This window comes from Dermacentor variabilis, chromosome 2 (assembly GCF_050947875.1).
Source record: "Dermacentor variabilis isolate Ectoservices chromosome 2, ASM5094787v1, whole genome shotgun sequence".
Classification (NCBI taxonomy): Eukaryota; Metazoa; Arthropoda; class Arachnida; order Ixodida; family Ixodidae; genus Dermacentor; species Dermacentor variabilis.
The window spans coordinates 143886858-143912273 of NC_134569.1; the positions used below are offsets into that span (position 1 = coordinate 143886858).

The 25416-nt window shown below is 44.5% G+C and overlaps 1 protein-coding gene across 5 annotated transcripts in view; it reads left to right on the top strand.

The window, feature by feature from the left end:
- Ubr3 (Ubr3 ubiquitin ligase) overlaps positions 1 to 22981 on the top strand; it is a 164037-nt gene extending 141056 nt beyond the window's left edge. For 3 of the 5 annotated variants that reach the window (XM_075682176.1, XM_075682179.1, XM_075682178.1), the window contains 7 exons: positions 7221 to 7345; positions 8228 to 8326; positions 11526 to 11654; positions 15435 to 15611; positions 16648 to 16857; positions 19891 to 20030; positions 22494 to 22981. In XM_075682176.1, the coding sequence (XP_075538291.1) occupies positions 7221 to 7345; positions 8228 to 8326; positions 11526 to 11654; positions 15435 to 15611; positions 16648 to 16857; positions 19891 to 20030; positions 22494 to 22611 (998 nt within the window). In that variant the 3' untranslated portion in view covers positions 22612 to 22981. The remainder of the gene's footprint in view (positions 1 to 7220; positions 7346 to 8227; positions 8327 to 11525; positions 11655 to 15434; positions 15612 to 16647; positions 16858 to 19890; positions 20031 to 22493) is intronic. The other 2 variants (XM_075682177.1, XM_075682180.1) reach the window with 1 other exon arrangement.
- The last annotated feature ends 2435 nt before the right edge of the window (positions 22982 to 25416 follow it).

The following is a 25416-nucleotide window of genomic DNA, read 5'->3' on the forward strand; positions in this document are numbered from 1 at the left end:
GCATTAAACTGCCCCTCATTTTGCCCCATCCTGATCTTATAGAGCACAGCTCTTAGGCGTCCGTTCCTGCATTGAGCATCGGCGGGCCTCGGCGTCGTACCTCGTAACCGAGTGCACGAGCAAAGTGAAAGATGAAGGAGAATGTGGAGCACAGCGGGAGATGTAAGAAGAGCGCGCGAGAAGGAAATTGGAGGAGGAGGCTACAGTGAAATCGTGAGATGGAAAGTGGAAGAGGAGCGGAGGGGAGGGGAAATGGCCTGCACATATGCCGAGTTGGTGGCGGCCAGGGCATCTGCAGCCACGTGGCCGATCTCATCTGTGCTTCTGAGAGAGGGCAAAGGTGGCATGAGGTGGGGAGGGCTACGCTCGTCCATGGTACCAGCGTTTGTGACGGGGATCACTCCTGCATGGGGCGGTGACGAGTGGCTACGAGTAAGGTTCGGTGTGATGCTCCCATGGGTGTTGTTGCTGCTGACACTGGCGGCACGATTTCCACGCGACGAAGGTCTGCTCTCGTTGGTGGAACGAAAGCGTGAGAAGAAAAGCAGAGTGCCGTACAAGACAGGCTGTGTGGCAACAATGACTACGATGTGATGCCAGAATAGCACGCGTCGTCTGTAGGGAAACGAAGGATGCTACTCGCAGCATTCTCTTCCTAATTTAAACAGTGTACCTATGTAATCATAATGCAACATATTGACAAGCGAAAGAAAACACGTATACAGCTGTGCTCAAATTTCACATTGAGAGTATCGTAATCGTCAATGAGTTTTTAAATAAAGTAAGTGTACATACAGTAGCAGGTAGCGCAGTCAAGGAGTTCAAAAAATTACGTGGAAATAAACATAGGCTGTAGTGGACATAAAGAAAAACTGGTGATGATGATATACAGCATAACCTCGTTCGTATGTCTTGGAAAAAATATGCTAGAAAAAATGTACTAGCTGGGAAAACATATTCAACGTCACTAAAAAGTTTGGTACATGTAGTTTCAACCGAAGTTGGCATCTACGTAATGCGAAGCGTTGTGCAAATCGTTGCAGCACAAGATGCCGATGTGTGCTGAGCTGCTGGGGCTTGTGTGGCCTGAGAACACGCATTGTCATTCTTGCGACTTCATCAAGCTTACGTTCACACTTCTCGAATTCAGCCTTGGTCAACGGCTTCTTTGGGTGGGTCATTTCAGCAGGAGGTTTTGACGTGCCCACGCAACAAGAATCGATGCGGCACGAGATGTCGATGCACATTGAGCTGGTGGGGCCTATAGTGCAGGGACATGCTTTGTTGTTTTCCTATTGCACAGCTTTTTAAGAGAGCAAAGGGAAACCAGCATAAAGTCAGGCTGATGAACGACGGTGGAATACGATGCCACCAGAGCAAAACATGACGCTTACTTGGCACCGCCTGCAGCGGGGAACAGCATTTGGGTTACTGCCTATTAAAGCGTGCAGTACGCTTCCAACTGCACTACGTCACACGAGCTGTCAAACAGATAAATTAAGATCCTTATCGTGATAGGGTTAGCGACGATGGCTGTAAATGCGCCATGTGATGACCCACGAGAGGATTCACTGGTGCACGCTTGTGTTTTCACATGATGCACAGGTGAGTACTGTGGGGAAGTAGCTGTGGCACGCGATTGGATCACAGTCATGGCTATCTTGCACCTTTTCTTGTTCACGTGGAATCTAGTGGCCATAAAATGTGTTGTAGGATCGTAGTTTAGCAATGTACTGAACGTTGATGCCAAAAGATCATGTTTTCCTGGAACATATTAACCAGAAAAAAAGAAACATGAACTGTATTATGTTATTTTTTGGTATTCTCAGTCGCGAACATTGGCGCCAGGAAATCGTGAGAAGTGGGATCATATCAACGAGGTTCTACTGTATAAGGAGATAGATGCTCCTGTGCTGTAGTATTCGATGAAAGAGAAACACTTTGTGAAGAATGAAGTTGCAATGATGCACAAAAGCTGCTTACTGAAAAGTTATTGTGAACAGTTTGCGGGTCATGACACAGCTTCCGCACCATAATGCAAGTTACTGCATCCTGTGCGTGTGGCAGCAGCTGTAGAAAAAGTTTGTGCAAGCTGTCTTAGACGAGAAGCATGGATTGTATTTTCTGTTTGTAGAAATTCTGGAGGTCCTTGCAGGCAAACACTCAAGATTCCCATAGCGTGTGAAGCCATCAAACGTACAGGAATATAAAAACACTCCATTTTATTCCGTCAATATTACGTGTTCATTTCCAGCCTGCAAGTGAGAAAAAGCATTACTTTGAACACTAAAACCTAGAGATAATAATCGTGTGTTTCTATTCTGGTAACTTTTACATATACAGTAAAACCTTGTTAATTTGACCCTTGTCAATTTGAAAAATCAGATAATTCGGTCTCGTCCTCTGGCCCTGTCAGGCATATGTATTATTTAATGCAATGAAACTCGCATTAATTAGGACGCATTTGGCAGCACATCCGTTAATTTGGACAACTCTCAGAGGTCATCGAGTGCGGAGCGCCGCAACAGATCAAAAACAGAGTTAGCGTCTACCAAAACGAAGCGGCAGAGCTCGCATCGCCGTAGTCATCAGTGGAAATCATATGTGAATGACAGCAACGGCAGAACGTGTCATGTCTATTTGTGCCTTTAAAGCCTTTCTTGCATTTACTGCCACACTTAGCACTGCATTGGCCATGCGCCTTCACGACTGCGTGGTTGCCATACATGATTGGGTTGATAGCGGCTGTGGTATCATCTGTGGTGGTTGCGGCAAACTGTAGTTTTCCTTTGACTCAGTGCGCACATTGGCTGCATGCCTTCAACATTGCATAGTCGCCATCCATGATCACGTCAATAGCTATGGCAGTTTCGTCTGCAGTGGTTGCAGCAAATAGTAGTTTCGTTTTGACTTGGTGTGCACGTCGGCCACACGCCTTCAGAATCGCAAGGTCGTCGTGCATGATTGCGTCTACAGCCGGCACGGTTTCGTCCACAACAGTTGCGTTTAACAGCAGTTTTGTTTTTATTCAGGGCGAAAATGTCGAGAACAAAGAGCACCGTCTACATCTCGATAGGCGGTGACCTGGCGACACTGGCGGAAGAATAATCGGAATGTGCGCGCGGTAGTGAAAAGCATCTCAGATGAAGACGTGTGCTGCGCCTGTGCTGTGAAAGAAGTCGTGAGGCCTTCGCTGCTGGGAGTTCTAATCAGTCACAAGATGAGAATTGTAGCTTCCGTACTGCTTTTGTGCAAGATAGAAACAGGATTTGCTGATTCATTCAGTAAACAACAGGGCGTTGACGTAGTATGCATTTGCTTATTGTTTTCTTGATACCCTCGATAATTCGCCATTCGGTTAATTCGGACATTTTTTCAGTCCCGTGAAATCTGAATTAATGAGATTTTACTGTATATGTAAGTATGCTTTATTCAGATCTTTTTTCTTACCAGAACATTTGTCGACTTCAATCCATTAGGTACGAATTTCAGTTTCTGCATTAACTGTATAGCACCCTCCCAGGCATATATATATATATATATATATTTTTTTTTTCACACCTGCCCCACTTATGGAAGAATTGTCAGTGGGAAAGTTTGGTTATTAAATATAGTATTCTGCCTGCTCATAGTGTTAGCATATTAACAAAATTAAAGCAAGAACCATCCTTGATGATTATCTATGCCACGGAAAGCATTTATGAAAGATGCAGACGACACAAATGTCTGCAAAGTGGCTAATTGTATGATGACGGTGATATGGCGACCATGAAATGACAATGCTGCAGTGATGCCAATGCTATAATGATGCCAATGGGATGACAATGTTAAAATGGTTGCAATGGTATTCTGATGGCGGCATAATGACATTTTTATGACGATTGTATTACAATGATGGCTTGACAATAAAGGGATAACAAAGGTAAAATAAGGACAATAGTGCGACGACACATGTATGATGAAAATGATTTGATGACAGTGCAATTTCAACAACAAAATGACAGCGATGGGACAACTGTGGTGGCATGACGACTTGTAATGATGATGCGTCGTCAACACTAGTGATGACGACAGTATGACAGCTCGAAGATGGCATAATGATAACAGTATGACAACACAGTGACAACACAGTGATAGCAACAGTGTAAAAGCGGCAGAAAGATAACATGACAACGAAAGAATGATCACAATGTCATGGCGGCAATGAAATCTTGAGGACGAAATGATGGTGACAGCATGACGACTACATGTTGGGGGTTGGAGCTCATGTCTGCAACCACGTGCATCACCTGCTGCCACGGGCTGCCTCAATTCATACTACATCCAGTGTTTGCTGACACTATGTCTGATACTAGCCAATCAAGCCACTTTCATTCACATTATATCTGGTGTTTGCACTACGTCCAGCAGCTTTTCGAGCTGCATGATCTCTTGGATCAGCCAACATTTTTGGAGACGAAGCGTGCCCTTGTGCATGTCCATCCTCTTGCCTTAACTTCGACTAGGCAAAGAAATGCATTGCATTTATAAGTGGCCTCCCATGTGCACAGTAAAGCCCTGTGAAGCAATGAATTGCAAAATATGGTTCCTGCCTTTAGATCTCACAAGTAAACATTGAATGCACTAAGTTCGCCTTAGTTTTCTAACAGTTTATAACACCTATTTCAGCCCCTATTGTGCCTAAAATCAGGCTGTAAGTGCTTGTTTTAGGTGCTTAAAAGCCACCTTTTTAGTGCCTAAGAATCTGGTCACAATGCAGTCTCGGAACAGCAGTGCCAATTGCGCCAAACTGCACCGATAGCGGCACTTTGCACCATCCTGCGCCAAAGCATGTATAAAGGCAAAACCCTCCTTCCATTGATGCTTCACAGCTCACAAAACTGAAATAAAAACCAACAGCACGCTATCATCATCATCATAGAAGAAAGCAGAGGTCTGTCTCTGGAGCTTCTCACAGTATAGTAAGAAGCTTTAAGGGCTCGTCGGAGTCGTCCGGTTCGTCATTCGTGCATTTTTCTCTGTCGGACGTACAATGGGGTGCTAGTGTACCGTCTTGCTGGTGCTTTATTTCGGTGTTCATCGTACCTGCCCTCGTGGTACCACAGAGTTTGCCGAAGGAGGATGTCACATTTTAGGGATAAAGGTAAGCTTTTTCTATGTTTATGGGTGAAAGTGGGGCTTTGCAAAAGAGCCACTGTGATCAGAATTGCACGTGGGACATACAGTGGAACCCCGTTCATACGTTTTTCACCGGACCGGGGAAAAAAAACGTAACAGCCGGGAAAACGCAACAGTGAGGAAAGCTCCGAAAATGAATGAAAAAAAGTGCAGCTTCAACTATAGACAATTTATTTCCTCAGAGTGCGCTTAGGACCTAAAAAAAAGTCCAGAATTGTGGCTTGCCGTTTCTTTCGCTCGCTAGAAATCACCACACGTTTCTCAATAGCCTGGAAGGCCGCATTGCTGTCAGCGTCGCTGTGAGGTGCGACGTACCTGCGGAGGAGGTCCAGAGCCGCAACGGCTTTTCGAAAGCTACGATTTGGCAACTCCCCGGCATCATGCGGCTCGTGCATCGCAGTCTGCGACTTCACTCGCGACCGAGATCCCAACGATCTCGGCGATGCTCTGACACTCTGACGTCCCGACAACAACATCCACGGCGACGTAGTCGTCGTATGTGACCGCCATTTTGGCTTTTGGCGAGTTTTGGCCGGGCTTGGCTATGGAGCTGGCTGCAAGAAGCCGCACGCCAATTCGATGGCGGCCTCTCGAACTGGCGTGCGGCTTCTTGCAGCCAGTTCCATAGCCAAGCCCGGCCAAAACTCGTCAAAAGCCAAAATGGCGGTTGGAGCGCGTTGCTATGGTGGCTAGCGTTGCCTACTTTAGCCCAGGCGGGTTCGGGGGGCTAAGTTGCGACGTATCATGCGGGAACGTTTTCACAGCTACGACGTAACAGCGGGGTTCCTTATACATTGGATCCTATGGAAGCTATGCCGGGACCGGATGAAAACGACGTAGCAGCCGGGAAAACGCAGCAGTGAGGAACGTAACAGCGGGGTTCTACTGTAGTTAAGAATGATATTAGCAAATGAGGTCGAATGTTGTACACTGCGAGAGCCGGCACTTCGATGGGTGGTGCCATGTTGGTTGACGCAAAACTTTTGCATTGAGCTTGGGTTGCTGCCCTATTTCGGTGAAATAGTGTCGCTGACGCAAACGCAAAAGCCTATTTGCGTTTAGTGCATGCGCAATTGTGCTGACATTTTTTTTTTACGGCCATAAAACCCTTTTCGAAAACTCTCTAATGCGCATGGCATGACATGAGCACATTGTATGATGTCATGTTCAGTGCAGGTGCACGTACTTGATTGGTCTTGAGATGAGCCTTTGAAGCCGTTGCATCCTAGCTTAATAAACACACGTTTGTTGACTATCTGTCGGTGATGCCTTCTCTGCGCCATATTGACAAACTCGGCCATGGCGCCCTTTGTGCGTCACGGTGTGAAGGGGCATTGCATCCTTTCCTGACAGCACTTGCAGGGTAAGCCTTATGCAAACCCGTTTCCACAATGTATCGACTATATGAGTTAAAATTTGTATGGTATATGGTAAGCACACGTGCATTGGGCCTTGTGCCAGAAGTGCTTGCTGCTGTGCCAAATCGGCTTTTTGCCTGTGCCAGGACCTGTGCCGAAACGTGAAATAGGTCTTCCGGCACTGGTAATGATGTTTGATAATTTGACATATGGTTAGATATGATTGAAAACAATAATTTGTACATTTCTTCCTGTTTCATAAAATAAAAAATAACAAGTCTAAATTTATGGAGCTTTATTGCTCCATTTTTTATTTTAACGTGTTGTCTGAATGGTTTCATGTCTTCATTTTTTAGCTTGTTTGCTTGAATATATTCAACTTTGCATAAACTTTACTCTTTATTGTACTATTATTGACAAAGTGTTCTTATGTTTTGTATAAATGAATGCTGTCTATACCATGCAATATTTTGAAGCTTTTCTTACCCAATGCCGATTCTACGGGCCTGTAAGGTATATTGAATAAATAAATAAAATGCTGGTAATGAGCCAGACATTATTTTTAAACTTGTTCTTCCTGTCATCATTGCCTGTTGTGTTTTTACTTCATTGTGCTGTTTGGGAATGAGAGACAAACTGCTGCTTTGACTTCTCCCCCCAACCTCTGTTTCTTTTTTCTTGCAGCTTACTACACGTGTCTGGTTCGGTCACTGTATGCACTCAACTACGTCCAGTCCTTGGTGCAGATCAGCTGTAATCTTGGTCACGTAGCACGGACTCAGTTCAAGCAGAAAAGCCTCGGCTCACCAGTGGGTGTCTTGTTCGACTCTGTGATAGGAGCATGAGTATGTAGAATGCCCTTAGAACTTGCATAATTCCCTCTTCGGCCTTTAGCCTCCCCAAAAAACATTGTCATTTAGAATATGGTACTTTTGAATTCCCGAATTGTTATGTGTTCTGTTTTCCCACATCCCTCATGTACTTATTTCATTCATTAAGTTTGTTTATTCAATTGATTTCTCAATCAGCGTGCAGCAGCCACATCAGTATCAGCTGGGATTGCCGTAGCTCAGCATACTCACTCACCAGTACACCCACTCAACTCTGCATTCTGATTTCGCAGACGTGTGAGGGAGTGACAAAATGTGCGATTAGACATGGGTATTAAGAATGGCAGTGAGTGCCAGTGAGTAAGTTGATGCAAGTACGAACGTAAGTGACTTTCGACAAGTGTGAGTGGAGGCTAGTACGAACGTTAGTAGGGGCTGGTGAGTGGAACACATAAATGCCCACATTCTCAGATTTAGGTCCCCCCCCCCCCCCCACCCCCTTTCATTCACGATGTCGTGTCTGCAGGATTTTACAAATGTTTAAGTTTACAGGTTGGTAGGTACGCTCTTAAAAGAACCTAATGGGGCCAAAGTTGGTCTGGAGCCTCCACTATTATGTCTATCATGGCCTGTGACTTGCTGTGAAACATATAAGCATCACTATTTTAATCTTTACATGTTATACTATTATATGAGAAAAGATGAAGTTGAGAATAGATCTGCCTTCTGTATAGCTTGACAAGCAGCCAACCTCCTGTATATAAGTGGATGATAGGATAGGGCAAAATGCGCAAACGAATTATGTTCATTTTCATTGGTTGCTGTAAACTGATCCCTGTACACTCTTTCATCTATGTGCAGAATTCCCTGGAATCTGCAGATTCTGTGCTCGGCTTGCTGGTTGAGCAACTTGAGCAAGGCAATCTGTACATTGATGACGAGGACATGGACACCCATGCGGTGAGTCAGTCAAATGGATTCTTCACATATTTATATTATTTATGTATTTATTAAAGATACTTTCAAGGAGGGAAGGCACTGCATAAAGGACTGGGGTAATATAATGCATAACAACACTTGCAATAAACAATAACATAAAAAAAAAAACATCACATTGCATCTTGCAAGACAGTGTTGACCTTTCTTTGAACTTTCAATTGTATCAGTTACATAAATGGTTGCGAGACCAGTTATGTGGTACCGCTCACAGCTCCGGAAGCGAAGTAGCGGGCAAGGTCATCATCCTCTGTGTGCACAATGGCATGCACCTTGTGCCCCTAGAAGCCACCTAGTCATGGGCCAAGCTGAGAACAGGCGGTTGCAAAGTTGGCGCTGGCCGGCCACTCTTGGGCCTCCAACCGTTGGCAGGCCTTCTTGGGTGCGAATGCCAATTGCACCATTCCGAAGGGGGTAGCAAAACCTGTGCTTGCTACCTATCAGCCCTGAGGCAGTCTTGAAGCATGTGACATGGTGGCAATAGGAGTGAGAAGATGGTTCCATTTGGCAGTGTTTGTTGACACAAAGGAGTCAATACATGGGCAGCAAGTTTCCAAACTTACTGTACATACTCGTGTAAGGACCATTTACACGCTGAAGTTGTGACCAGCTTCTAATTTGCTCTTCTCCTCGTCGTACACGGCAACCTTGAGCTTAAATGCAGCGTCGTACGCCATCAAACGCTTCCTCTTCAGTGCACTCCCGGTACCCGACAGATGAGCTAAAGGAGCTGGCTGCGAAAACTAACCACACAATGAAAACATGGCGCCTGTGATTTGCGCACTACCACAGAGGAACACAGGAACCTGTCATGGCCGCACCATGGACATTGGAAATCAAAGTGCAGCTCTTGTCAGCTAGTGGTGGCATGTGAAAACTCACCGATGCCTGCATGCGACGTCAGTGCACTGAACACAATTACGATAGGGTTGGAATGGAATTTTTTTTGCTGAATCTTGGGCTGCCAAGTTCAGAGTGCAACCCATACACAGGTGGAGCCCCTTCCTCGAGCTTGAGGTTGTGGGTTCGGCTTGGCTGCCATGGCTGCATTTCCAGTAGGGATGAAATGTGAAAGACACTTGTGTGCTTAGATTTTGGGGAATGTTAAAGAGCCCCCAAACATCAAAATTAATCTGGAGTGTTCCTTCCCCTCTGTGGTGTCCCTTTCAGCCTATTTGTTGCTATGGGACAATAGACTCCATAACTTCATAAATGTGATTCTTTATTTGAACAGAGTTAAACCTTGATATAACGAAGTCAGTAAAATTGGCAATTTGCTTAATTATATCAAAATTTCATTCTATTGAAATTCAACCTTTTATGCAAATAAGTACAGTCAATGTTCGATTTCTCTTAGAAAGAGGCCACAGAATTTTCCGAATTATCGGGTAATTGAAGAAAGCAAATTTGAATGAGAAAACAATTCATTTTCATAAAGTTGGGAGTCGGCGACAAATGGTACGGTTTCACACCACATACAGTGACGATATATTCTCGGCGGTATGAATTAAGCAAAACCAGGTACGCTTTCGCATGTATTTGGCCACCGCGGCTGATAGCATCGCCCGCACTGGGATGGCAGCAGGAAAAGCGCTGGCAACGGGGAGTGAATGCTTCGGCTGCCTCTCGCTTCAACGGGTAACCAAATCTCGAGATTAAGCAATCTCCAATACTGAACATGTGGTAAGACAGCTTACATGGAGCCATACTGTCTTGGCACAGTCATTCTTTGCACGCACACGTGGCGGAGTACATCTAAAGCAGGGTGCGCGGGTGCACATGCGCTCAGTTGTGCTTACAGCCATGTGCAGCCACGGCCAAGATGTGCGCCAAAAATCGAGACATGCACCAACTTACCCCCCACTCCGCCCCGCCCTCGTCGCATGCATTTGATCACGTTACCGTCACTTGCTCCCCTCCACCTCTTTCCCATTGCTTGTGTGGGAAGGCGGCACTCGTGAAGCCACCATCTTTCTTGTCCCACCTTTGCACAGTTTCAGTCATACCTAAAGCACATAATGCATGGGGCGCGATCGGATATTATTGCACTTTGAACATGATGTGGCTCCACCTTGGCGGTCGCTCTTGTCACGCGGTGCGTGATTTGAGAGTTCTGTTTGCTAGCAGCCGCTTTTAATTCAATCGTTTGACTATGTGCATACACGTTGTCTCGCAGTCTTCTGTGGTGGCAGGGAAATTTCGTTATATTGAAATCATATACATTGAGGTTCTAAATACATGGTGTTCTATAGACAAGAGGTCATGAAAAGTACAATACTTCATTATATTGAGAATTTTATTATGTTGAAGTTCATTATATTGAGGTTTAATTGTATTTTAGCAAACAGTTCTAGCAATGCACAATCCTTGGGTGAGATCGCCCAAACAGCGAACGTCTGTTGAGTTGCTAATGTTGCTAAATAGGAGTTTGAATGTACACCCTCGCAATTTTTTAACCATAATGTGCGAACTTCGACTGAGTGACATGTCAGCACCTGAAACGGTGAGAGTTGCTGAGGTAGGTGACGGTATGCATAAGTGCACAAAGCGTTATTCGGTGTGAGCATTGTCTGCTACGCTGTTTGCATCAGTAAGGCCATGCATAGGTTGTCTGCACAGTTCTGCTTGCAAAAAGCCAGTGTGAGAATAGGCGTACGTTAAGACGTTTTATTAGCAATGCACTTTCCATTATTTCTTATTACTGGTGCCCATTCGTGTGCCAGGAAATAAAGATAAAAATGGAAAAGGAAGAAACTTTATGGGCACATTGGAAGTTTTCTCATAAGAAGGAAGCAAAAGCGATGATTGCGAATATTTGTAGCTGTGTGGCCTGGTTATTTGCGGTAATGCGCAACGGGGCCCCATAGGTAGCAAAGGCAAGGGTGTGCGCCTTCCTGAAGCAGACAGTATAGCAGACAGCATTCGAAGAACTGGAGATTGCTTATGCATATCATCGCCTATCTTGTCTCTTCTAGCCACTATAAGATGATGACATGCCATGCTGTCTATGCTTGCACATTTTGGTCAAAACATTTCAAAAGCGTACTCCAAGTTACCAGTTCGGCAAGTAGGAAAATCTTCAGAGACTGCCCTGTGCCTTCTGGTTTGGTAAAGACTAACTTGGCTCTGTTTGCTTCCTCTGCATGAAATTTGTGTTGACCAGCGGCAGAGAGGTCAGGAGTTGACAGGACACCAGCTGGAGAAGCAAGTGATGGCCATGTGTGGACCCTTCCTGCGCATAGCTGCCCTGCTGCAATCACACCTTTTCGAGGAGAAGCTGCCCACAGCCGCAGTGAGTAAAAAATGACTTGTCATCTTTGTTTATCTGCATACTACCAGAGATAAACGAAATTTACTTGAGTGATAGCCAACTAGGATGTTTTTGGTACCACTTTCACCACTTCATAGGATGTTGGTACAATTTTGGTTGCCCTATCTAATCAAAGATACCATCAACTACAACATGCCATTGTTTGCTGCCAGAAAACCCCATTAATCAGTCTTGAGTAATAGCCGACTAGGAGATGTTTTTGGTTCCACTTCCATCACTTTTTATTATGATGATGCCAGTTTGGCTATATGCCTATGCTGCATTTGAGTGGTTGCATTGAAGAGCCCTTGAGTGCTCCAGTGGTGCACTTTACATTTGGCTGGTTGAAATCGAGCGCCTGGAACACACATTTGCCTGGTTTATTCAGTGCCACACTCTATAGTCATGAACTACTTTCTGTTGCAACGAAGGAGAAACTACGGCGGCGGAGCATCAGCACTATTTTACAGTGCCAAGTAGTCTGGCAACATTTCATAGCGCTTTTGGGTTCTTGTAACGGATACTGAACCAGCGTAGCTTCCATGTGCAACAGTTTCGAATTTGCCCGAATGCATGAGAGATAAAGCAGAAGTTAACTTGAACACTCAACAGTGTATATTGTCTTATTTTGCTGTTGTAAAAACAAAATGTTTATGTCTTCTCTTCCCTAGCTTAATCTAGCGTAATGAGAATTTGGGACTCTGTTCAGGAGTGCTCTTGCACGAACTCTGCCTCCGTAGATTTCCATTCATTGCCATGGTAGGTCGTACGTGAGTATAGTTCAGAGTGTTCAGAGGACAGTCCATCTCCGACTCGAATCTCGAGAGGGCTCCGCATCGCTACACACCGAGTCAGAGCACCGTAGGAACCAGTCAAATGTGCCGTTAGTTCAGAGCTTCTACTAGCTTCGGTGGCCATTTGTGTGAAATCGCATTATCAATTACTAGTACAGTTAAACCTTGATATAACGAAGTCAGTAAAATTGCCAATTTGCTTCATTATATTGAAATTTCATTATATTGAAATTCATACTTTTATGCAAATAGGTACAGTCACCGATAGATTTTTCTTACGTGAAATGGGCTGCAAGATTTTCCCAATTATCAGGCATTTGAGGAAGAACAAATTTAGATGAGAAAAAAATTCCTTTGTTAAATTTGAGAGTCAGCAACGAAAGATACGGTTTCACGCCGTGTCAGTGACATCTTCGCATCGGTGGTACGAAGTGAAGCAAGCCACGCTCTCACGTCCACTCAGCCCCTGCGGCTGACAGTGTCGCCTGCAGTAGACTTATGCTATTATGAAAAGCACCAGCGGCGGGGAGTGAATGCTTCATCTGCCTCTCACTTCAATGCGTCTCCAATACTCAAGATCATGCACCATCCAGCACTAAACGCGTGGGAAGACAGCACACATAATGCAATCCCCTCTCGGCTTGCCCAGTCCTTGCACACATGGTAGATTACCTCACGTGCAGGCTGCGTATGCGCTCAACCATGACAGGTGGGATAGAGAAGGAAACACGCCAACCTGACACCCCCCCCACTCCCTCCCCGCCCCCTTGCGCACACTTGATTGCATTACCACGAGCTTGCTCCCCTCCCCCTTTCCCTTTGCTCGTGCGGGAAGACAGCGCTCCTCAAGTGACCGTATTTCTCGGCTCACCCTCGCATACTTTCATTCGCACCCAAAGCATACAGCATGCTGGGCACGATAGGATCTTATTACACTTGATGATGCTACTCTGCTATGGCAGTCTGTCGTGGTTGTGCAGCCGCCATTTGACAGGTGTGTTCGCATGCAACTGATTTCAATCATTCGAGCTGTTGGTCCTGATAAAGTGGCCAATAGCTAGCAGCAATATACTATTATTGGTGTGCTGCATTGCACTTGTCAGTTCACACATATTTTGCGTCAGTAAGAACTGGCTACTCTGACTAACTACCAAATTATCAATTTTTCCTCTAAGGTGACGTGCATGTAAGCAAAGGTCGCATCACATGCAGGCGAGTTCTGTTTTTGCCTTTATACCTAAATGAACTATTAGAAGTTATATCATGATAGAAAGTTAAGAGAGAAGGCCAAAATGATGGAAATCAGACTATAGGAGCAAGGTTGAGGCGAGCTGGAGTGCCTTGGAAAGGTTAGCCAAGGTTTCATTTGGTGGAGCAACCTTCTTCAAGGCTGCTTTGTCATCCATTTGCGAACATCTAAAGGAGTAAGCTTATATGACATTTTGAGCTTATTATTTTCTTGCAGTATAAATGAATGCCTAAGCCCTCTAGATCCGGGAAAACTCGTTGTGGCCTAGATAATGTACCATAGTTGACTTCCGTTAGTTCAACCCTTGTCGGACTGCAAGATTTGGTTGAATTATCTGAAAAGTCGAATTATCAAACGACAACAAAGTGAACAAATTCAGATCTCATTTTTATTGCTTGAAGTAGTCTGTAATGTCTTTGTTTCTTGCTCTTGGAGCATGATTCAACTAGCATGAGAGAACGAGTGCTGACATGTTTAAACACTGGCTCAGCCTGACATGACGCAAGGGGGGGATGTATGACCTCATTTATTTACACTGCAGTATCTGCAGAATATTTCGCTTATGTATCTTTTTTGTTCGCTTATGTTCACCTATTAAAACACTATTCATATAGTACTGCCTTAGTCATGTGCTGTACTAATTGCCGAAATACTGCTATTGACTTGTTTTATTTTTGTGCTATGTGTATCATTGTAATACCATGTATTGTACTAATTGTTGAAATGCTGCTTTGACCCACCCTGTAATGGCCGACAGGCCAACAGTATGAGTAAATAAATTAAAAAAAAAACAAGCAACAACTTAGTGCTTCACGAGCAAAAAGAGCGCTTGCCACTAAATATAAAAATAAATTTATATAACAGAGCTTCATGCCTTGGGAAGCACTGGCATCATCTGCTGAATTTTTTGTGTTTTCTAGTAGTAACCACTGCATGCATGAAAGGGTGCCAATGCGTGTTGGTAGGGATAGAATTAATCTAAGTGGTACGTTTTCGAGTTCGAAGTAAACAAGTTTTCCTTCCTTAGCACGGTATGGTTTCTTGCTAGGAGACTTTTTCAGTGCATTCGAATTAAGCAACAAGTCGAATTAACCAAGGTCAAAATGGCGGGAGTCGACTGTACAATACTTTTTTCCTACAAACCAGTTTCAGTTTTGGTACCCAGGAGAGGATTGCATCATGACATCATGATACACTGGTTAACTCCATTTCTGCATTTGCTGTGGCTGCCACAAGTGAGCTCAGCCAGAAGAAACAGATGTAACACTTCAGTTTGCTTGTTTATGAGCAACATAGCTAGTCTTACTGCTGCATGATGTTGGCATACTTCGCTTGGTGTCCAGCATGACAATGATGTAAATGATACCAGCCCTGGCATTTTGAGGCCAACATTACTTTAAATTAATATATCCCAATGCATTTCCAAACCATCATACAACGTAAGTGTCATCCTTTCATGTGAAAGAAGTGTGGGGTAGAGTTTATACCACTTTGATGCGTCTGTACTTCACTAAAAGCACTGAGGGTGATAAGGCTACCTTGACAAAGGTGAGGCACCCTATCAAAATGGAACACTGCCTTTCTTAGGAACAATTTCGTTTTCAGTCTTAATTGTGTGCCTCTGTATATTCTTTCACATTTTCTCCTAATCTGGAGAGCTCGTTGTCTAGGATATTTGCAGCAGCTCTTCATTTTTTGGTGCACTCCTGTTCTCAACAGGACCCTGCGGACGAGCTGGGCATGCTTTGCCTGTTTCTGGGACTAGGCCGCGAGGGCCAGCCTCCCCAGTTGGCTGCGGCAGGCGTCTCGTGGGTCACCGAGAGCCCCCAGGTTCTCCTGCGCTCCTGGTGCCGTGAGTTCAACCAGTTTGCTGGTGGGGTCCCAGTGGCTGCTAGGGTAAGTGGGAAGAATATTTTCTAGCAATTAATCATGCTGAATATTGAGTTTAATGCCAGCATTACCCTGAAACTACAGCGTACTTGAAAGGAGCAGATGTCAAGTCTAGCGAGAGTCATAATATTGTAAGGGCAGTTTGGCACCCAAATCTCAGCCGTCCCAAGAACCAACTGTTCCCTTTACCCACTGCTACTCTATCCTTCTGCTTGCCCTTCTCTTCCTCTTCTTTCATTTGTGGCATTCTTTGTTATCGTTGCAATATATATATCACTGACCATCAGATCTCTTGTGTTCATTCTGCATCGAGAGATGACACGGTTGCTGAAAAAATCCCCATCGGAGATAATAGGTAGAAATTCGTTGTCCACACTGATCGCCGGTCAACACATATCATGATGAAAACAGAGCGCCATGGTCATGTAGTCATCGTAGCAATACAACTTATGGGGTTATCCAAATGTGTGTGGTAGGCAACAGGAAAACGGGGTCCTGTTCTTGCGGGGGATCTAGGTCTACACCATTAACAGAGTATTTTGCTGAGATAGTTAGTGCATGTTGGCAGGCTTGGCAAGTATAACGTTAGATGGAGTCGACAGGGAAGAAACAAGTCTGTTTCCCTATTATTTGTTAAAATTAAAATGAATTCTTGTATTTTACGCGCCAAAACCATGACCTGACAACCACGACTTGAGTGGGGGGGGGGGAGCTAGAAATTAAATTTTGCTACCTACGGTTCTTTAACATGCACCCAGTGCTCCGTACATGAGCGTTCTTCTATTCTGCTCAGTTCGGAATGCCGCCGGTGAAGCTGGGATGAAACCTGCAATTTTGAACTCGGCAACGCAATCCCCTAGCCATTAGGCAACCGCGGCAGATTCCTTGTTTGTTATTGAGGACGTTATTTATCGTTTCCGTTCTAGGTTGAGTACGCTGGCTGAACCTGCCCTATAAGGAGTGTGAAAGCAGCCAGCAATTTCAGTATCCCTAGCTGTTAAGTCTGCCAGAATGCTCCAAGGCGTTCCTCGTCTTACAACAGGGCCTGATGTCAGTGAGGTGGAACTGGGCCCAGCCACGGCTCCTGTCTTTGCCGGGCCGCTATGACGAGCTCTTCCAGTACTACCACAGCCGGGCATGCAGCAACTGCCACAGCGTGCCCAAGGACCCGTCCGTGTGCCTCGTGTGCGGCACACTGGTCTGTCTGCGTGAGAGCTGCTGTCGCCAGCAGGCGCACTTCGAGGCTGTGCACGTGAGTTGACTCGTGCTGCCCTCTGTTGCCCTTGTCTGTTCTCATGCATTGAGGCGTGTCTGCATCGGGCTTGTCAGCCTTGTTTTATTGTTTATCAAGAAAAAAAAAATTGAGGCTTCTGACACTTGGGCATAAATGAGATGTACTGGTTACAGCGGTTGTGCTTAGATAGTTTTCGTAGAATCCCACATGATCTGGAAAACATTAGGATAACTCCTGGCAAATCCTGGAAAGTGCAAAAAAAGTTCCCTCATAATCTGAAGAAGTATTTAGACTGCATGCAACAACAAACGCGCACTGTGCGAGCTGTTCAAGACATGTCTGGTTAGCAGGCCCTCTGTAAGGTCCATTGAAAAATTATAGGCCTATTAGCTTACTCCCAGTATTATATAAAATATTTACCAAAATAATCTCCAATAGGATAAGGGCAACACTGGACTTTAGTCAACCAAGGGAACAGGCGGGCTTCAGGAAGGGATTCTGTACAATGGATCACATCCATCTCATTAATCAGGCTATCGAGAAATCCGCAGAGTACAATAAGCCTCTTTATATGGCTTTCATAGATTATAAAAAAGCATTTGATTCAGTAGAAATACCAGCACTCATAGAGACATTGTATAATCAAGGAGTGCAGACCGCTTACGTAAATACCTTAGAAAATATCTACAGTGATTCCACAGCCACCTTAATTTTACACAGGAAAAGTAGGACGATACCTATAAAGAAAGGAGTCAGACAAGGAGACACCATCTCTGCAATGCTATTCACTGCGTGCTTGGAAGAAATATTCAAGCTATTAAACTGTGAAGTTTGAGGAGTAAGGATTGGCGGCAAATACCTGAGCAGCCTTTGGTTTGCTGATAACATTTTTCTATTCAGCAACACTGCAAGCGAGTTACAGCAAATGATTGAGGACCATGACAGAGAGAGTGCAAGAGTGGGGTTGAACATTAATATGCAGAAAACAAAGATAATGAGTAACCGGGCAAGGGAACAAGAATTCAAAATCGCCAGTCAGCCTCTAGAGTCTGTGAAGGAGTATGTTTACCTAGGTCAACTAATCAAAGGGAACCATGACCATGAGAAAAACATTCACAGAAGAATAAAAATGGGTTGAATCGCATATGGTGGACATCGTGAGCTCCTGACTGGACGCTTACAGTTATCATTGAAAAGGAAGGTACTATACAGTCAGTGTATTTTACCGGTGCTGACATATGGGCAGAGACTCGGTGACTGACAAAGAAGCTTGAGAACAAGTTAAGGACTGTGCAAAGAGCGATGGAACGAAGAATGCGAGGCATAACTTTGAGAGACGGAAAGAGAGCAGTTTGGATCAGAGAGCAAACGGGTATAGACAACATTCTAATTGACATAAAGAAAAAAAATGGCGGTGACCAGGTCATGTAATGCGTAGAGTAGATAATCGTTGGACCGTTGGGATTACAGAATGGGTACCTAGAGGAGGGGAAGCTCAGTAGACGAGGACAGAAGACTAGGTGGTGCTACGAAATTAGGAAATTTGCGGGTACTAATTGGAATCAGTTGGCGCAGAACAGGGGTAATTGGAGATCGCAGGGAGAGGCCTTCGTCCTGCAGTGGACATTAAATAGGATGATGATGATGATGGTGGTGGTGATGATGATGATGATGTAAGGTTGCCTTGTTGTGTATTGTAGGCAGACCACTTCTGGGGAGAACCTTGGTCAGCACTGTTGTTTCTGCCACGATTCTTTTTGTTTTGTGTGCCCTCCAGTTGCACTGCCATTAAACGTGGTTGCCTTCCACGAAGGCTAGTGCGCTAACTAGTTGTGAACTTTTTACTTGTTCAAAACCAGTTACCTTTTTTCTACCTATATATATTTCGTTCCTTGTAGATTTGTTGTTTGAAAAAATGGATAATTAAACCTAAAATTTGCCATGGTGCTCTACATATGCGTTTGCAAATTATAGGCAGCCGAAATGCAGACAATGTGTCATACAAGTGTCATGCATTTATTCTTCTGTCATCAAAAAGTGCATGTCAGTGATTTTCTGTTGTCCAGAAGCTTCTGACTACATCATTTGTAAATTTATAATGCTCGTTAGGCCTGAGTACATCAAGTAGTAGTAGCAAAATGTAAATGGAATCAAATAAGCTATTAGAAGTATTCAATGTCATGACTATTTGCCCACCACCAGCAAATGTACCAGTGGGCAGCGATTCTGGCTCTCAAAACTTGACTTGAAATATATTTTGTATGGTAGTAAAAGATTTTATTTAATACAGAATTACTGCTTATTGTAAAATTGTTGTTTTGATTTTTATTTGTAGTCGGGAACATTTTACAAAAGGAAGAAAGCCTACATTACACTGCAGTAATAATGTTGTGAGTGACATATATAGTAGCCAGGTTTCCTCAAGTACACGAGACACTGAGAGGGAAGAAACATCGGCCTTGAGTAATTTTACTGCTCTGAGATCACAGCACCAAATGAATGGATGCACAAAGCTCACAAAGACAGTCGCTATTGCCATTATTTGGTCCAAGCCAGTACTATAGTCGGTTCTTTTAGTGTTCTGAATATATCATCATTAAAAAAAAGAAAAAAAAATGGCCTTCAAATATTTCAAACTCAGACTTTCCTTTGCCCGTGCAGGCTGATGCACTTCTTATACTACTAGGTCCTTCATGGGATCATAATGGAAGGTTGTAAGATGTATTGTGCTGTTCGCATTACTGGTACTGGAGTTAGGCAACATTATGATCAGTAAAAATGTATGGGCATGCATTTTCCCTGTCACCTATTAACAGGGCTCTACATATAGTACCTAAAACATTTAGTTTGTTTTGAAAGTTTAACAGTACGCAGATTGCATGTCAAGGCCCTAGAAGCAGTGTCACTACGTTCATTGTGGCCATTTGGCATTACCATGGGCGCTTTGTACTACAGCGTAGTTTCTTGTGTTTTTCTTTTGTTCTCTGTGTGGTTTTGAGTGCAAGTTAAATGGCTTATTTGTCTGCATATTCTGTTTCCTGCGCTGTGCAGCACTCCATTAACTGCGGCGCGGGCACAGCCATCTACTTGGCGGTGAACTCGTCGACAGTGATTGTGATACGAGGCAAGCGGGCCTGCCTCTGGGGCTCCGTCTACCTCGACAGCTTTGGTGAAGAGGACAGAGACCTCAAGTGAGTGTGAAACAACCTAGACAGTGAAGTTATCCTAGCAACTCCACAATGTCAGTCTTTGTGACAGGAAAAATGACTTCATTGTGGAGAACATTGCAGCTGCAGGAGGTTGCATTCTTTGTTTTGCAGTTCGAATTGCTTGTAAAAAGGAAGGGCAATGTACGGTGCTTTACTCTGTTAAAGAAAACACACGAATGTAGACCATGGGTGCACATTCGCCCGGTGTTGCTGCAGGTGACTTGTGGTCTGTGCAAATGGCACCTTGCCATGCCCTTGTGTAGTGTTTTGACATAAATTTAGCCAGCATTTGCAGCTGTATGTGTATATACATGCAGTTTATACGTGTAGTGTAGAATGAGTTACAAATTTTGTAAATATATTGTTTTGTCATTGGTCATAACTAGGTATACAAAATGCCTCTGCGGCTAAACCTCAATACAACATATGTGAGTTAGCAAAATCCATGTTATAACAAACTTTTTTAGTTTCATTATCTTGCTCCCATTGAATGCCAGATCCTTTTTTTAAGGTTTACTGAAACAGTCTTGTTCCACAATTTTGAGTTAACCGATTCCATGCCTGGCACATGCATGTACCTGGAGCGTCTGTGACAAGCAGAAATGAAAACATCGCCCTACTATGACCTTATCATTTTCACGCATCCTTTTGCATGTGAATGTTCCATGTAAGCAGCAAAAAATGACAGCTGCCTAGCAGATAATGGCATGCACTGCATTGCCATTTGTTCTGCCTATATGGAAACCACATTTGGTGCTTCCCATTCATTCCCATGATCTCACAGATATGCTCCAAAAAGGTTCAAATGGCCTTTTGGAACAGTAACGATGAGCTTACCACGAAAACGATGTGGCAGTGATGAAAGGAAGGTGTGTTGTATCAGTGATGTCATGAAAGGGAATGAATATCACATGCGAAATTACTGTGATCTCGCAATTGTGACCTAGTACACAATTGTAAACAAACATGTTAGCATCAAAGCCTGTACAAATCACATTGTACATTTGATACACATACATTATATACACATATTGTAACGGGAGTCCAGCGCCTTGAATGGGCTTGAAGCAGTACACGACACACCCAAATTTCAGCTGTTCCAAAATCTAACTATTCCCCTGACCCACTACTACTCCATCCTTTGCCTTGCCCTTCTCTGCCTCTTCTTCCACTTGCGGCGTTCTTTGTTACCATTACATGCATGCATGGCACCATACGGTGGTGGCCCCCTAGCAGTAGGTGCTGGTAAGGCTTCAGAATCCTGTGAAGGAATTTTTGCTGTTGAAATATAGAAATGTTGATGTCACAAGTGTGGGATTTAACAAACTTTTTGCTGCAAGTATGCCTTGATGGCTTGGTTATGTCTAGAGAGATAATTTTTAATTGCAGAAAGGTGGAGTAGTCGGCCTGAGTGAAGTGCCTCCAGCCTGCTACTCCATGCTTGGGAAGGGGTTCGGGGGAACGACAGAGAATGTGAAGAGGAAGGAGGGTGGTGGTATGGTGAATAGGATGTTGGTGAGGGCTCCACAGCATACTGTTTCTGTGCAACGCGTACGTGTGCACTTTAACGGCACACCCATCATCTTTGCGGGCAAAGGTAGAAGTTACTGCAGCGCAGCTAGAAGACTGTCTATAGCTCTCACAATTTTTGCTGGTGTTAGCGCAACTGGCGTACTTAAACCAGACAGTAGCAGCTGCAGGGCATCGATTATTTGTCGCAGCATGGCTTTGATGGCAGAATACCATGGTGATTTTTCAGTGCACTGTCCTTGCTCGCGCTGACAGTCTAAGGCCCATGTGCACGGCAGCAAGTGTGGCCATACATTAGGTTCCGGGCTTTCAGGGCTCGCTTGAAGCAATGGTTCGGAGAGATCTATCGATGTCGATCAACTACCTTCTGGTGAACCTGCGAATTGGAGCCAGGGAGCTCTCGTTCGGACTTACAGCTTGTCCACGTTGACAACGAGATAGTCTTCTCTGTTGTTGCACTGACACTGCCGCATGTTTGTGAGACATACTTGTCTTACTCATTTGCTTCAGTATGTTTATCTCATTTTTCTGTTTAGGACAATCCTTGGACAACCCTTGGACAGTCCTTGGTCCATCGCAATCGAGCATTTGATTTCTTTTACTGTGCATGAAGATATGTCATCGCTACTGGCACAGTGGAGGCACGCCATCTGGCCTGTGCAGACAGTGCTGACATGGCCTAGCTTTAGGCTCTTGCGACATTGCAGTGGTCGGGGCACATAAGGACGCACCGGGTGTCTCACGTAGCCCACTTGGTTATGTCTAAGCTCAACCGTACTTGAAGGCTCCAAATTCAACTGTTTGGACCATGCTGCCCTTCTCATGTCTCTTATCTTTTCCCTCCCATTTAATAGGGCCCGATTTGAATCAAAATGTTGATTCAAAATGTTTTGGGTGTGGCACGCATGCACGCAGGCGAGGGAAGCCACTCTACTTGAGCGTGGAGCGGTACCAGCTGTTGCAGCAGCAATGGACAACACATGCCTTTGACCACACCTCGAGACGCTGGGTGTGGCATAAGGACAACCTGTGATGCCACCCCTGGCCCTCCTTCCCCTCGGCCTCACCTCCCACACCTGCGTCTGGCCGCGCTCCAGGACGCTGTTGGCCACAACTCCGTGGTGCCGTTGTTCCCCTAGGCTTGTTTCACAGATGCCTGGACGCTGCGGGTGCTGCAGCCGTCACTTCTATCTGCCTTTTTCCTCACCGCACTATACATATGTACAGGCGAAGTTCTGCCGCTGCTGCGGGGAATGGCGCGTAGGATTTTCTTCTTTTTTCTGTGAGATGCAGCTGTCAAGTAGCACTGCAGCCAGGCCGAAAGAATACAGTATAATACTAGTATAGGAAGTTGCAAAGAAAAAAAATTGCTGCTTGTTTGCATTAAAAGAAGAGAGTTGAGATCACTCGTCTCTGTCTCCATACAGTGAAAGCTGTCCTGGTAGTTTGATGTTGAATACAATGCTCACAGCATCTGTGGCATTCTGTCACTAAGCACAACGTTATAGGTTCAATTCCCAATCGAAACAACTGCGTTCCAGTAAATGCGAAGCGCAATAATGCTCATGCTGTGAGATTTCGATTCAGTTTCAGCTCAGAGGTGCTCTTAGTTAATCAAGACCTCTTCACTGTGGAATCTCTTGTAGCTTTCATCGTACTTTATGATTTAAGACTACACTGCTTAAATAAGCTTTTGCTGTTAAGAAAAAAGAAGGTAAAAACCGAGAGGAACTAATGCTTTAGAACAATGCTCAAACAGCGCAACTGAAACAAGGACACGCAGAGCAACATACGTAGTACCACAGAACAAGCGCCTGTTTTGTGATATTTGTCTCTGTGTGTCCTTGTTGCAGCCCCGTAGTTTGAGCACAGTTAAAGATGAAACAACTAGCCCTCAACAAGATTTTAATAAAGCTCTAATACTGTTACCAGCAGGCCTGTCACAATGACTATATTGTAGGATCTGCAGGATGGCATTGAGAAAAACAAAAGGGATTCACAGTACACGTGTAGAAAAAAAGTGAAAAAGATGCGTTGATATTGATTTCCTCTCATATTTTTTCAAAATACCCTTCCTGCATCATTTGAACTGTCCTTAGCACTATTTGAATCACCGTCTAGCTGCTGTAGGGTGGCAAAAGAAATGAAGTCAATGCGTTGCACAAAGAAAGGAACCACTAGAAGGAAGCCGGGCAGCGCGCTGCCAGCTTTCGCAAGTCAACACTGTGAAATCATCCTCTTTGCTTTTTTCTCTCCCCCATGCCTGCAAAAGTTGGCCCAGCATGTGACCTCTCAGACGAGGCTGTGTTGGGCAGACTGTCCATATGCTTGGTTTACTTGTGCTCACTGGCCTACAACTAAACCTGAAAAAATGCCACTTCATGACACAGACGCTTGTGATTCTTGGCAAAGTCGTATCTAAAGACAGACTCCTTCCTGACCCATTGAAACTTCGCGCTGTCCCAGAGTTCCCCAAGCCAAAGCCACCCAGTGAAATCTGCGCTTCATCAGCCTCTGTTCTTAATTCAGATGCTTTGTTCACAATTTTGCCTCAAAAATGTAGCCTCTGACAGGACTGTTAAATGATGCGAATGATCTGTCTTTGTGATCTCTTGCGTGCAATGCTGCATTCAAGGTACATTCATTATGCCTCCACCTGTACTACAGCACTATGACTCTACCACCACAATCATACAAGAGCCAGCAATCATTCTTTGCACTGTCCTTGCAAAGCGGAAACATGGCTACAAAGCTGAGTGCTACTATAGTCTTACAGAAAAATAAATTTAGGGCCAATTAATTTTTTCATTAAAGTAGGTTACCACAGCAGAAGCTGAGCCTATCATGTGGTTGGCGATGTGTAGACCCACTCTGCACGGCTAGCACGGTCCTGGAGTTACTTGCTCGTTCCAAAGGCTGTCTGCTTGAAGCTTTCTCTGGCAATTTATTCCAATGAATGCTTTCGTTGATGCAGTGGTTTCTCAAGACGGATCTATCTGTTGTGAAACACAGCAAAGCCAGATGCCTCCCTGCGGATTGGAAATCGAATCGTAAGCTGTAAGGTTTCTCTAGCTCCCGCACCATCTGGGTCACTTAACAAGCAAAGGGGACTCCCAAGTTTAGGAGTGGAGAAAGATGTGTAGAGGCATTCTGACACACATTTATGATGGTAACTGAGCGTTTCAATCGTTTCAAAATGCTAGTTTCCGTAAGCATATATGTACAAAAGGGCCAGAAATGCACATGTGTATAGCATGTAAATTGAGAGACACACGTCTTTGTATCCAATTATCTTGCACTATGTTTCTGCAAAATTAAGTGTTTGATACATCTCTGCATTTGTGTGTGTTAATGAGTGTTTCAATCGTTTCAAGGAGTGAGCTAGCACTAGCCACACACTACCACTAATGAAGAAGAGCGTGTGCTCCCTGAAGCCACGCCAATTACACAGAGCTGGTCTGGCATCCTCACAACTGTTCGTTTTGTGGGGAAGAGGTGACAACAGACCATTTTTTTTTTTCATTGCTTGTGAAGCATTTTTCAATTCGCAAAAAAAAAGAAAAAAAACACGTTAGAAACATCTTTCAGTTTTCTTTGATTGGATTTGAATGTTGCTAGTGAGGCCCTACTCTTAGGGGCCTCACCTCTTGGGCACAGGGTCAGGAAAGTTTGCATTGCCATTCAGGGTTTTCTTGTTGGTTAATGAGATTTACCGCCGCATTCTCAAACAATCCTTGACTTGAATCTTTTCCTCCACTTCACCGAGTTGATGGCCCCTCGCCTAAAGAAGACGCTATGCTTCTCAAGAATTGCTGTGGAATGTCGAATGAAGTGTAGT